Source organism: Vulpes vulpes, chromosome 13 (assembly GCF_048418805.1).
Source record: "Vulpes vulpes isolate BD-2025 chromosome 13, VulVul3, whole genome shotgun sequence".
NCBI classification, from domain to species: Eukaryota; Metazoa; Chordata; class Mammalia; order Carnivora; family Canidae; genus Vulpes; species Vulpes vulpes.
Genome location: NC_132792.1, coordinates 71,686,446 through 71,700,841, shown reverse-complemented (window position 1 = coordinate 71,700,841; position 14,396 = coordinate 71,686,446). Strand labels below are relative to the sequence as shown.

Sequence of the window (14,396 nt, the reverse complement as noted above, 5' to 3'; positions counted from 1 at the left end):
AAACTGCTATGCTACAACAGAGGCTCCCTGATAACGGACACACTTTAACTTAACATGCGCTACAAGGACAGTCAGTACCCCTAAACACTGCATGAGCCACTGAAGTTGCCACTTCAGTATTCGCTGTTTTTTAGCTATTACTACACAAACAAATGAGCGAGACTGAACATACTCACGTAAACGTCCAGACCCTTTCCTTGTAATTTCTTTGAACAAACGGAAATTCTACTCTCATTAAGCATTTCATTAAAAAAAAAAAACCCAAAGACAACTAACACATCAAAGTATGTGACTTAGAATACGAAAACTAGCCGTCTAATCTACGTAACATTTCCTCTCTGCAAAGCAGCTAAAGAAGGTGTATACAAATATATACGTTTACAACGGCTTCACATGGCCAACATAATAGAAAATATAATCTGAAAGACAAATAGAGTGTAATACCTTTGTAATTTGTACTTAGAAACAAAGGCCTTGGTGCAGTCTTGTTGTATGCACTTGTAGGGCCTCTCTCCTGTGTGAGAGTAGGAGTGAACCTTTAATTTCTCAACACTGTTAAAGGCCTTGTCACACAGTTGGCAAGGAAAGTTTTTTCTTGGTTTGGTTTCACCACGCTTACGTTTCCCTGAAGGGACTTTCTGGGTATCTCTTACTTCTGACAAATCACCAGGAATGACAGTGGCCATCGCAGCCTAAAGCAGGCCTTCTTGTTGGACACTTGGGAACTGCCCAACTCCACTAAATGATTTAGCTTTAGGTGGCTTCTCAAGTTTCATGTGGTCGTAAAAGAAAGCAAAAAGGGACTGGAAAAAAAAATAAGAAACAACTAGTTTGTAACTAAATTTAATTTTTAAAAATTTTATTTGCTATGTGATGCTTTTGAATTCAAAAAGGAACCATAAAATGGATTCAGCTGGTCTAATGTAATATCTGTAGGTTTCTTTATATGTGCCAAAATACACATTAATGCATTGCTCAGAATGAACAGTTCACACACCCCCAGAAATTCCACCTAACAAATGTCGTACTTGGGGAAAGTAGTAGTGATTTCAGGAACTCTCAGGAAGCGTCAAAACATGACACTCAAAGTGGCATTATTAATCTTCAGTTTTGACAAGGGATCAGACAACAGAAATCTGACTAAGGACAGAAAAATGTTTCTGCAAATATTTTAACGTCAGAAAATCATTTAAACTTGTGTGAGTCAATTCTAGTCAGGCTCCGTGTGATAGAAAAATATAGATAAGAGACTGAAAACTCTTTTAGGCGCCCTGTGAACCACTTGGTCCATGGAGGAAGTCCTTAATGCAGACACGGGAGGCCTGAAAGAGTTGAAGGCACCACGTACCCAGAGTAGAAATTTACTCTTTATATCAGTGTCATCACCCACACAGGGATTTCCGAGTCAAGAGTAGAAATGACTTCTCTTCGTAACAAATACACATTCTTGAAATGGTAACACCTTGTGAAGTTATCTGAGGTGAGGATCATGGCTTATCATTTGGAGGGGAAAGGAAGATCTGGTTGAGGTAATTTTCCTCACCTTTTTGCACATCACAGAAAATGATTCTGTTCATGGGGCACACTGAGGTTAGCGGATGAGCCAGAGTCATCAGGCCGCCCCAGGAGCTGAGGGGATCAGTCTTTGGCACACCTGTAACCCGTGTGCGGCACACCAGTGCGACTTTTGGGGTGGAGCACAATACTTGTGCGTGGACACATCATTATGGAGGCGTTTCAGGTAAAAGGTGTGTCAGAGTTTCAATTCATTAGGGGTGCTGTGGGGAAGAATGAAATGCACATATCGTATGGTAAAGAGGACATCTACTTGAACAAAAATTTTTCAATTGATTGAAGCCTTTGAAAATTCATGGGTAAGAGATAGTAAATATTATCAGCTGTATTTCTCAAAGTAAGAAACCTACTCCCCAAAGATCCACCTGACATAAATGACTCAAGGTTCCTGAGTGCCAATCTAGCAACATACTTTTAAGTGACATAGAGATGAGGAGACCTACAGTCTCTCTTAAAAAAGATCTGCTGTTTGAAGTGAAAATGCATGTGGCTAAGTGACTGTTATCAACTACTACTCAGTTGGATTTTTTTTAACCTATTATGCATTTAGAAAAAAAACAAAAGTCAGTTTCTTTATATATTCCTTGTTTTGGCATCATACTGATACTCGGTTGCCTTTACGAGCTAGACATGTCATGCTGACTCCTGCAGATTCCAGGTATACTTTTGCAGGGGCTCTAAATTTAACCTAATTTCTGTAAAACTAAGTGTATGCTACAACAGATCCCACTGTGATTCAATGTAGAGGCTGTCACTAAACAGGCAAAATAGGGCAATTATCCACTCATTTGATTAAAATGTAAGGCCTTAGGGTAAGTTAACCATGTTGGCTTCATGTACCCTTTCATCAGTAGACAGTCGCAGACAAGGCCTTCCTGCAAGCTGTGCAAATCGTATCTCCTCTGCAGTTTAAGAGTGATGTTAACACAGTTGACACAGCTGACATTACTAATGCTAACACAATATGCTCCCCTGGTTTTAGATTTCATGAATCTCAGGGACTTGTACTTTTCCTATTATATTCCCATTCAAGAGAGAGCTTCTCTATCTCTCTCAGAAATATCTATACATAGCTCTCCTGCTGTGTCCGGCATTGACACCATAAACTGCTAGAAAGTACTCTGCCAAAGCAGGAAAAAACAGTAATTTTGACTATATGATTTCCTAACATGATGCTTTTATATATCTCTTTAGAGCACTGTGGGAAATAAGCTGATGAATTTGTCAACTGTAAAAATCAACATGGAATGCCAAGCGTCTAAGTCCCTGAATATACCTAGTACTGGGAGATATTTCAAAGATTGGTTGTATTTGTCATTGTTGTGTTAAGAGATCCAAGCATAAGGGGCAGAGAATTCCAGTTGAGAAAAAAAGAAAAAAGGTAACTTCTGAGTTAATGAAAAAAAAAAAAAGTATTGAAAGTATACCATGAAACAATACATAAACATTTGACTGTATTAAAGTTGGTGATCCTCAATATGGAGTAACAAATGAATTGTGTCATCTTTGCATGTACATACTGAGCAATGAAGGACTACAAATTTCAAATATTACACTTTTCTAAGACCAGCTGAAATTTTTTCATGGCTAATAGTATCTTTTCAACTCAATATATTACAAAACTCAAATTAGTTATAGGAGCATTTAAAATTATAGGATAATATAAGGTAGTGAGCTCAACATTGAATAAAAGTCAACATTCATAATATACATATCATATATTTTAAAGACACATGCATAGAATTTTAGTAATTATTGTTCAATGCATACCTGATGACCGATGGAAAAAGCCTCAGACCTTGATCTTAGCCAGTCCCATTGACTCTTCGTGGAAGAGAGCGGAATCCAGTCCTTCCCATTTTGGCTAATCTGTGAAACAAAAAATAAGAATGGACTACACTCTAAATGGAATCAGTATGTAAATGATGGAAAATAAAGGATGAAAGAATTGCAATTTCATGGCACATGCTTACATTCCATACTCTGCTGACAAGTCATGCATTAATTTTCACCAGTTGCAAATTTTTATTAGTTCTAAGCACATTTACATGACCAAATGAAATGCGGAAATGAAAAGTAAAGTAGTATTACCTATATAAATGGCATTTTGTGATGCTGAATGACTCCCCACTTCTGTCCCAAATTCAATTTTTAAATTTTTAAATCTAACTTGCCTACTGAGAGAAATGGATATTAGGGTTACTGTTTGTAAACCAAAAGGATTAAAACTTCATTAAGCTTACTAATATTATGGAAGACACAAAGTTGGTGCATCTGGAACCTCACCGAAGAATAGCTGACTCCCGAAGAAAGTACCTCCTATGCCCACATTGCACATACTTGTGCAAGGTGGGCTTCTCTGAGCTGCCCTTTTGTTTCTGCAATACCTGCCAATTTAATTCTCAGAATGCTGCAAGGATTGCTGAAATGTAGCAATAACTCTGTGCTCTTTAGATTTCAAAGCATGCAAGGGAAGTTATATACGGGTTTGCTGCAGAGGTATCCAGAACAAAGCACCATTGGGTTTTAAAAGATCATTGTTGAAAAATCTTAAAATATCTGTAAAAAAAAAATGCCTATTGGCAGGATCTTCAGTAAACTGAAAACATGCACAGAGAAAATAATCTGCTAATAATTCTTGATTGTATCAGTCAATGTGAAAAGAATGGTCAAAGGCAACTCCCCCAAATCCCCCCCAAAAAACCCCTAGGATTATCTACTGTAGAGACTACAAGGCACAGAGAAATTAGTAAGCTCTGAATATTTTAAAGGATGAACGTTCAGAAATCACGATTGTAAAAACATGAGAGTTATATAACATAAGTCAAATGGTTAAAATGTAATAAAAAAAGGATTCACCAATGACAAGTGAAAAAATTTTACTTAATGTTCCAAACACAAATCTAATTAATTTCTCCTGAAATCACATTTTCACATACTTTTTAAGAATTTGATGTGTAAATAAAATATTTGCCAGAGGACATTCAAGCATCATTACAAAAATACTAAAGGTATATTTGAAAGCAGCATTATTCTCATAGTTTAAAAAACAAGAAACATTAAAAATCAGACTAATAAAAGATATTTAAAAAGTTAAAGCAAAAGCTTTATTCTTTGGTAAAGCACAGGACATGCATAAATGGAAGAACTGAATTCTGCACATCAAAATTGCAAAATAATAAAATTAACTTTGTAAATACTTACTTGCCCAGGGTACATACTGAGGTTTTGGTAGGGTAGTTAAGAACATGAGAGCCTGTTTTGTGTATTGTGTTATTTTAATAATATAAATACCTTGCAAGTGTACTGTGTTTTCAGCTCTATGACCTCCCTGGATTTCAATGGACCTGAGAAGTGGATGCATTTATCATCATTGCCATTTTAAGGTAAGAGGCTCACAGAGGACGAATATCCTGATAGCATGCATGTGGTCAAGAAGGGGCATAAGCCCTAAAATTCCGATTTCACTCTTACATGACTGCATTCTAGGAGAAGGGTAGGTTGGCAAACCAATATGCAAGTGGATAAATCCTGTCATTACATTTAAAAGACAAGAATAGGGAATAGTGCCTATTATCTCTAGCAGAGCTGCCAACAGGATCCCCCAAAAGAAACAAATATAAGACGTTGCTTCTTTTAATAAAGGCAGTTTGCAAAGTAAATTTTCAGTAATTTATGTAACAGTTAAAATAACAACTGGTATATCTGAATGGACGGTGATTTGGGTAGAAACAAATGCAAACCAAAGTTGACTAGTCAACAATACATTTTTGTATTTTTCCTAATATAAATTTTATTGCATCTCAAATACATTCATAAAAGTTTCATTGATGCTGACTCTTCAATAGCATAATAAAAAGTTGAAGTATTTCAATATAGTTTAAAATTTGTATCTTCATTTGAAATATTACTACAGTCTACAAATTACCCATTTCATATTTTAGCCTGAAATAAAATAAAGCCATCATTTTCATTCATTTTATCACAAAACGTAATTACAAACTCACAGTTAATTTCCCTAACTTCAACTGAACTATTTTGAGTTCGTATGAGTGATCCAATAATTTCAAAGGACTGCTAACTACTTCCCCAAACCAAGGAAACTAGGAGCCAGAGTTCATTATTATTTGGCTTGATAAAATAAACATTAAAAAATATACTGTCTGCATTTATGTAATCCTAACTAAGATATCAATTAAAATGATGTATTCCTGTTTATAGAGATAAGAAAGACTTTTAAAAAGTATTATTGGCTATTCTTCTGAAAAGTCTACAACAAAATGCACACTCCTAGCTTTCTTTTTTATGTGTCAAAGAGCGGTTAGTATGCTTTCCAAAGGATTAAAATTCTTCTTTGCCTTTATCTAAGAATTGTGATACAATATACCCCTATACCCATTTCATTTCGCCCTAAGAAATTAACACTTCAGAATGACCTTCCACTTTTTGCTGGTAAGAGAACATGTTTTTTTTTTTTTTTTTCCCCCCTAGGGCAACTCTGCATACATAAAAACAGTAAGTAAAGAGAACAGTGTGTGTGCATGCACACACACATGTTCATCATCCTATGTTTTACATTCTACAACAGTGACTCACACAAAAAAACAAGCAAAAATGAATCATACATCAGAGGGTCTACTAAAACAAATTCCTATGAGAATGCTGGCATAAGAACAGCCCTGTACTGGAAACTGTTCCAATACTTTAAATTCCACAGTTCTGATTGTCATTTGTCTAACAGCTGTGAATTTTTACGACACTTACCTGCATCAATAATTCTTTCATATTTAAATTAAAAGTCAAACATACACTTCGATAATTAGGGGCAAACGCCATCGATAATCAAAGCACTGTTCATTCTACCATATGCTAATCATAAAACACCGTTAGCAAACAATGCAGAAAATGTCAACATTTGCTTAAAACATGTTTTTCATATAAAAAGGTAGCTTGCAAAAGGAAACTTACCAACAGTTAATATTTTAATTCACAAGTACAAAACACAACAGAGCTTCGAATAACATAAACTGAGGACCAATACTGAAGTAAGGGCAACGGCATAGCTGGCACATTTTTTCTGGTCATGAATGTTATGTGGAAATCTTTACATCATTCAATTTCTGTAGGTCTGTAAAATCCCTTATTAATGGATAATAAAAAGGAGAAGTAGATCTTGCAACTATAAAAATCTAAGACTATTAAAAATGGACTGCAGCATTGGGGCAGGAGCTGTGTCAGTTTTATTCACTGCTGTTTCCCATAAAAATTTTTTGTTTTTTTGAATGAATGAAAATAATTAAAGCAGGGCAAGTACTTTCTAGCATCAAAATGAATGATAGGCTTGTTCAATCACCATAAAAGACATAGGATGGAATATACATATCTATGTTCAAGTAAAAAATATTATGGCATAGATACAAATTTGGTCCAACAAACTAAGCCACTAGAAAGGTATTTTGAAACTTACCCACTATTTGTAAAGTCTTACATTAAAACAACAGCAACTGTAATACAATCTAAAATATTTGTTTTGTTTCAGAAAACAAGCCTTCTCTGATTGATCCATTGCTAAGGAATCCGTATAAGTAGATAATATTGATCCAGTCCCCGCTCCTAATAAAATTTTTTTAAAAGATTTTATTAATTTATTCGAGAGAGAGAGAGAGACAGAGAGACAGAGAGAGAGAGGCAGAGACACAGGCAGAGGGAGAAGCAGGCTCCATGCAGGGAGCCTGATGTGGGACTCGATCCTGGGACTCCAGGATCACGCCCTGGGCTAAAGGCAGGCGCCCAACTGCTGAGCCACCCAGGGATCCCCTCCTAATAAAAATTTCTAAAGTGCAAACATGCCTGGAACCTGCACCCATGCCTGGCATGGAGCAGGAAGCATGGTTGGATGGTTAGATGGTGAGATGGGCTGCATCATGATGCCTCAAGAGGACAAAGAAGCAGGAGATAGTGCAGAGAACTGGGATTGTGCTGGACCCACCCACGTTGTAATAAGGTACCTGATTAACACATATCATACCCCCAATACTGAAAATCAGAGCTTATTTTCCTATAGTAGAAGACACAGCCTGTTTTGGATGACTGTACTTCATGTTTTCAACTTTTGAGCAATTTGTTAAAAGGTAGCTCTAGCACAACTCTTTTGAAACATAGCATAAAATTTACCCTTAATCATAGGTAGAAAGCCTCATGTTTAATACACAAATAATAAAAACCAACAGACAAGTGAAGGGACAAAGCAGACCTATTTGTTCTTAAGAACCGACAGGAAAAAAAAATCAGTGGATTCCAAAGTGGAACCAACAAATCCAACATCAGTTCTCTCTCTGTACAATTAGGATGTTCCCCTTTGGGCCACCTGGAACCTGGGTATGGCTGTTTATTACAATTTCTAGCCTTAAGAGAGAAGGAAGAGACAATCTGATGGAGTATTCAAATAAATTTTACCTTCCAAATATGAAATATTTTCATTGGTTATTTATTTTGTAGAACATAAATGTCATGGTAAGTTACATTTTTTTCTTCTCTTTTAAAAGCTCTTGTTTAATGATCCATAATTTAGAAGTCAGCATTTCATTTTAAAAACTACATGGGGGCAGCCCTGGCGCTGCAGTGGTTTGGCGCCGCCTGCAGCCTGGGGTGTGATCCCGGAGACTCAGGATCGAGTCCCACATCAGGCTCCCTGCATGGAGCCTGCTTCTCCCTCTGCCTGTGTCTCTGCCTCTCTTTGTGTCTATGAATAAATAAATAAAATCTTAAAAAAAAAAAAAACTACATGGAGGATTCTTTCCCCTAAGGCCATACATTCTCATCAAAATAAAAAGCTAAAAAAAAATACACATGGGTGGTACACTGGGTATTTCATTTTCTTCACATAGGGCACTTTTAGTCAGTATTTGCAAACAGGATGTGTGAAGGGATTTGTGCACAGGGAAGCGATGGTGCTTGGGAGAGAGCGAAGAATCAATTATATCTGAATACCAAGTAAGCTTGCTTAATCAAAACTTTAACTATTTTTAGAGGTTCTTTTTTTGGCGTTGGTTTTCTTTTCTTTTCTCTTTCTTTCTTTCTTTCTTTCTTTCTTTCTTTCTTTCTTTCTTTCTTTCCTTCCTTCCTTCCTTCCCTTTCTTTTTCTTTCTTTCTTTCTTTCTTTCTTTCTTTCTTTCTTTCTTTCTTTCTTTCTTTCTTTCTTTCTTTCTTTCCTTTCTTTCTTTCTCTCTTTCTCTCTCTCTCTCTTTCTTTCTTTTGTATGAAACATTTCCGAAATTTTGGTGCTCTGGCTAGGTGTAAAGTAGGCAACTCACAGATCAGCCCAATCTGAAAATTGCCTATTTCCCAAATTGTGAGGGGTTGTTTTTATGACCAATGATTCCTTACATTCCTGGGGCTACAACAAAAGTGCCTGCCATCAACTCTAAAAATATTCACACAGATGAACCTCAGACATCTGGAGAACATGCTTCCATTCATTTAGGTTGATACTACAAGGGCCTGATACTACTAAAATGACAAACACAGCATCATCTAGGTTTCGTGTCTGAACTCTCTAAGCACTCCTACTGAATCTGCCTAGAAATGCCAATGGGAAGGCAGAAACAGTACATATTCAAACAAAAGTGATGAGGAGAGAAAGTTTTATGTAGTTACAAAAGCTCACGCAGAGAATTAGTTTTAAGTCATCTCAAAGTAAGATGCACTTAAACAGGCTGGCATTATGCTATACAAGGAGATATAAATATTAAGTGTGTTTTTTCAAAATTTTGAGCTGCATTAATGGTATCATGAAAAAGAGCCCCCATCCAGGTAAGGTTCTCTATGCATCATTACTCTGTCCTCCTTAAGTTATGCCTGTGTGACCATCCAGGACACAACGACTTCTGGAAATCACCCTTTCTATATATTCCTATAACGGAGTAAAGAGGATCAGCTCTAGGCAGAATTGTCACATGAGGGGCGGCCGCTCCCTCCTCCACCTGCAGAGGACATCACACTGCCTGGGCTGACACAATCAGAAGATATTTAATGATTACATTCCTCAACTGATTTTACTTGAGCCAGAATGAGCTTCACAGCTTTACCTCTCGGGGTGTCCTTTACCACTAATATAGACTGTAAAGCTCTTCTTGAGATTACCTGTCTCTCCCCAAGGGATTCTAAATTCATCTGCAGGAGACTATTATTTATCCTTATACCCCAAGCACCCAGTGTCCTGGCATGTAGCAGACGTTTGATAAATATTTATTGAACATAACTATGGTCCTGATAAGGGATTTCAGGAATCAGGACAAGCAGGTAAACATGTTTTGACGTTTCTGCCATTTCAAATCAGCATAAAGCAAGCTCAGAAGACAAACCCTGAAGTATAAAGCTGTTAGTTTGCTTTGGCAGAGTAGTAGATCTGAGGGAAGCATCACAACCACCTCGGGGTCCCTCCTGTTTCCATCAGGGGGTGCCAAAAGCTAGGAACACATGGGCAGGTACTACTCAGAGGCTCGAGGGTGACCCACACTCGGGATGCACTCAGCCAGCCTGGATTCTCAGAACATGTCTGCTTTCAAATACTCTGTTCCATAGCTCCTTAAGCACATGCAACCTGCATCGATTACCAACTATCATTTGGAAATTGCCAGTGAAGTTTCATAGGAAAGAAAAAGGAACAAAGTGACATTCAAATATTGAAAGACGATGTTCTTCATGTGAAATTCAAATGTGAGGATGATGTTGAAAATATTAGAGAAAGTGTCTGAGGGATTACTGATATGAGAGGAATCAAAAGAGACAAAATCTACTTAAATGTGGTTGGCTACATAAAAGTAGTGAAAAACTTTTGTCTTTTTTCCAGCTGCTAAAATAGTTTCATCAAAAACAAGTTCAAAAACAACAGTGAGGTAGAAAAGGAAAAACATTCAGAATCTGTAACACTAAAAAACCATTAACATCTCTTCATATGTTTAAAAAACTGACCAAATATAAAAATGACTAGAAGTTTATGCTAATTAGATTTTAATGCTTAATCTTCATAGAATACTGTGATTAGGAATTTTAGCCAGATTAATTTCTGTACCTTTTGTTTAATTATAAAAGCTCTGCTGGTGTATTATACTGTGAGATCCTGCTTGACTCTTGGGCCATGACCTCCTGTCCCCAGGGCTGGGCCCGTCCCAGCCTGCCCTCAGTGGAGTTTATGACTTTTAGACTATCCTCTGGTACTTGGCACTGCCATCTTTGTTTTTATCATTCTTCCTTTCTTCGTGCTGAGGGTCCTGGCCTCTAAACCTCAATCCTGTGTGTGAGGTCCTGCTGACAGACTTACCTGGTATCACATCCATGGGCGCCTGGACTTCCAGTATTGCTACACCTTGGTTCTGTGCCACTGAGCTGCACCTACAGGCTGGGAAGTCTAGATGCCAGGGTGTGTCCCTGTGTCCCCTTTCCAACAAGGCTAGCAAACTGTACTTGTCCCACGGAGCTCCTTATTCTAGTATCTGCCCCATCCCAGCAAGCAGAGTGAGCAGCCCTCCCCACCTGCCCAGAGTCAATCAGATTCCTCCCAGCAGACAGAAAGAAGACATAGTGGTAACATGGGATAGTCTATTACTCTGAGGAAGATTTGGAGAAAGAAGAGCTTAAGAGTTCATCTGCAGGCTATCTGGGGGAATGTGAACAAATACGCTTTTATGGTAGGTAGGCATTTTGTGCACTGCTCATTGCCAGTCTTCTAATCCTTCCATTAGACTAAAAGTCTTAATAAAGTCCTGCTGAACACAATACATATTGATAGACCTTAAAATAGTAAGTGGCATGCTTATTATGTGGCATGCTTTTCAAAGCTTTTAATATGATATCTTAAATTATTTGGAAACTGAAATAATGGATCACTTTGAAAGCCATGCCATATAATGATAAAAGCCACCTACCTGAGGCCCTGCTCCAAACTCTACAAGGCACCCTTATTAATAGACCATCACAGAATGAAGCATTCTGGGTGCCAAATAACGGCCAATGCAGCACCAAGGGGCAACCTAAAAAGAAAAGAAGAATTAGTTTGAAATTCCAAAAGTGTGACCCAATCTGGTTAATGGCACATGAGTCAAATTGGTTTTTATTCATCATATTTTTTACTTTATTGGAAAACCTATCTCAATTCCCATTAGAAACAAATGTGAAACAATACAACATTTACAGTACACTGAGAAGTGAGAAGTAAATTAATCAATATCCCTAGGTTTATATATTTCCCCCCTGAATCACCAGTTATCTAGATTGTTCATATTTTTATTCAAATACTACTCCCAGTTTACTGTCACTCCTCAAAATTGCTGCTTATATCCCTCATTTATATTTGAAACACATGGACTATTTTCTCTATAATAATTTTCAGAAAAACCTTTTGAGGTGTATATCTTGTTCTAAACAATAGCGGATGGAGAAACCCTTCCTGATGAGTGTTTCCCTTTAGCCATGTGTTCACAGGCAAGGGTGTGTCTTTATGATGAAGCTATTACTTGTTTCAAAGAGAATTCACAGGTGGCACGTCCATCTTCAACAACACACAAAGAAACACCAACATGTATTCCAAAGTACTCAAGGTTTGGGATTACTCACAGCTTCATTCTGTTGGTACAGGTAAGGAAGGCCTACCACTACAGGCATTAATCGAGAGACAAAAGGGATGCCGGGAGCTCTATGCAGAAGTCATCTGCTTCATTTTCCCAGACCAGAGAATCAATGCTCAATGATATGTGGCTACTGCTCTATTAAGATAAGTAGCTGACACCAATGTGATGCATCTTACCAACACTTATTACATATGGCATCAATCTGAAGTTCCTGAGGATGCAAACATACAAGGTATCTGTTCTCTAGGAGCCTACAAGATAGTTGTGGCCACAAGACAGATAGATACCTTATGTCCAAGTCACTGCTAATTAAAATAAAAGTTGCCCTTGTAAGGCAGTACTAGGGGGACAAATCAACAGTAAAGAACACTATTATATGGTATAAAAAAGTACCTGAGAAGGTCAGAAAAGGAAAAGAATACAATGGAGTTTTGGTGATTTTTATCTTGAAGAATGTACAATAAAGAAAGTGGGGGGTATAATAGGGGTGTGGTGGGGGCACACCAGTTAGCCAGAAGAACTCACAGATGAGCACCACAGATTATTACAGATTCTAAGATGATGCTTTGGCTGGAGTGCGGTGTAGTGTATAGACATTGTGAAGATTCAAATGAGAAAAGTTCACTGAATCCCAAGTGGCCGGGACTTGTACCCTCATGTACTAATGACAAGAAGTGGGCCGATTACGAAGCCCTGAGAACAAGCACTCAGGGCGGTGGGAGGGGTATGGGGGAGGGAAGAAGGTATAGGGCATGCTTGTGCAAATGAGATACAGAAGTTGGGTGCTGGAGTAGCATACAGCAGAGAGCTGAAAACTAGCAAAAATGGGCATTTCCTAGAGGAAAGTGGATGGTCCTTAAGTGTCTGACCAGAGTGACAAGGGAGATACGAAGAAGGGAGACAGGGCTGTGTGGCTCACTTTTAAACAGAGAGACTCAAACCAAATTACTGGTTAACTCATGTTGGTGCCTAGTGACTGCCATTCTAATTTAAAGAGGGGATGGGCAGGAATAGAGCTTCAAAGAGAAGGAAGAAAAAGATGGCGAGCCCCACAAAAAGACAAAGCTTCTATGAGTTTTAGAACCACCCTGCAATTCTTGCCTAGAGCTCACCACTTAGGCATGAAGACAATACACTTCAATAAGAAAGATGGTGGGACCAGGTGGGGTGGGAGGGCAAGAATGGGGAAGGAGGAGGTGGGAGAAATACCCCCATGTGAATTGCCAATTGAGCAAGAAGGAAGTGACTTCCAACAAAAGGGTGCTTTCTTCCAAAGAGCTGTGTACTGGAAGAGAAGAAAAAGACAGGCTGGCAGCTAAGGGGGGTCTCAGGATGCCAGGTGGGGAAGACCTGGGACAGCTTCTGTGCTGAGTGAGGGTAAAGAGGCAGCGAAGAAAAATGGAGCATTCTGGGAGACAGGGCAAAATGGGAGCCTAAGTAAGGGGAGAAGTTTTCATCTTAGATGAAAGAGGGGCTTCTTTATGGACTTGGAAGAAATGTATATTCAACTTCATAAATGTCTTGGTAAAAGAGGCAAGAGATGCAAGAAGTTTGCTTAACTTTGCCAGGGCCACGCAGAAGGGTCATGTGAGGAGAATGAAGGGGAGTGGGACACTTGGCCGGGGCCAGAGCAAAGGTTAAAAAGACACCATGGAGAACATGAGAGGGTGTCCAGGAGCATTCCTGATGCTTTTTAAAAAACAAACAAACAGAATTTGCTGTAAGAATTAAGTTTGTTAGTCATTGTTGGTGGGTGTATAAACCATTAAAACTTTCTGGACTACTCTGTGGAAACATGTAATCAAAGCCTTTTAAATGGTCATGTATGTTGACCTGATAAATTTCTAAATGTAAGCCAAAAAAAAAAAAAGTGAGAAACAAATATTTTAAGTAAAAGCAGGTTCAAAGTATATTTTAAGAATAAAAATTGATAATGTCTAATAAAAGGGGTAAAGTATACGTCTATATGACAGAATTACTATGTAGCCATTAAAAACCATGCATTTAAAGAATATTAATTCACACAGGAAAACACTGATATAATGCTAAAATTTTAAAAAGCAAGACAGGATATACTGAGTACAATTTTGTAAAGTACACACTTAGAGCTCCTCCTCCTACAATACCCTCATCTAGGTAAGTTATTTTTAAAGACTAGCAAGATGTAGGCTTTCTATTCCTCTGTATTTTACA

The 14,396-nt window shown here is 37.9% G+C and overlaps 1 protein-coding gene across 4 annotated transcripts in view; it reads right to left on the bottom strand.

Annotated features, from left to right (window-relative positions):
* The window catches only part of PLAG1 (PLAG1 zinc finger), a 52,237-nt gene that overhangs the window by 7,986 nt on the left and 29,855 nt on the right, over positions 1 to 14,396 (bottom strand). The window contains exons 2-4 of one of the 4 annotated variants that reach the window (XM_072734703.1): positions 11,502 to 11,606; positions 3,346 to 3,444; positions 445 to 803 (exon numbers count right to left, since the gene is read on the bottom strand). In XM_072734703.1, the coding sequence (XP_072590804.1) occupies positions 445 to 686 (242 nt within the window). In that variant the 5' untranslated portion in view covers positions 687 to 803; positions 3,346 to 3,444; positions 11,502 to 11,606. The remainder of the gene's footprint in view (positions 1 to 444; positions 804 to 3,345; positions 3,445 to 11,501; positions 11,607 to 14,396) is intronic. The other 3 variants (XM_026011675.2, XM_072734704.1, XM_026011679.2) reach the window with 3 other exon arrangements.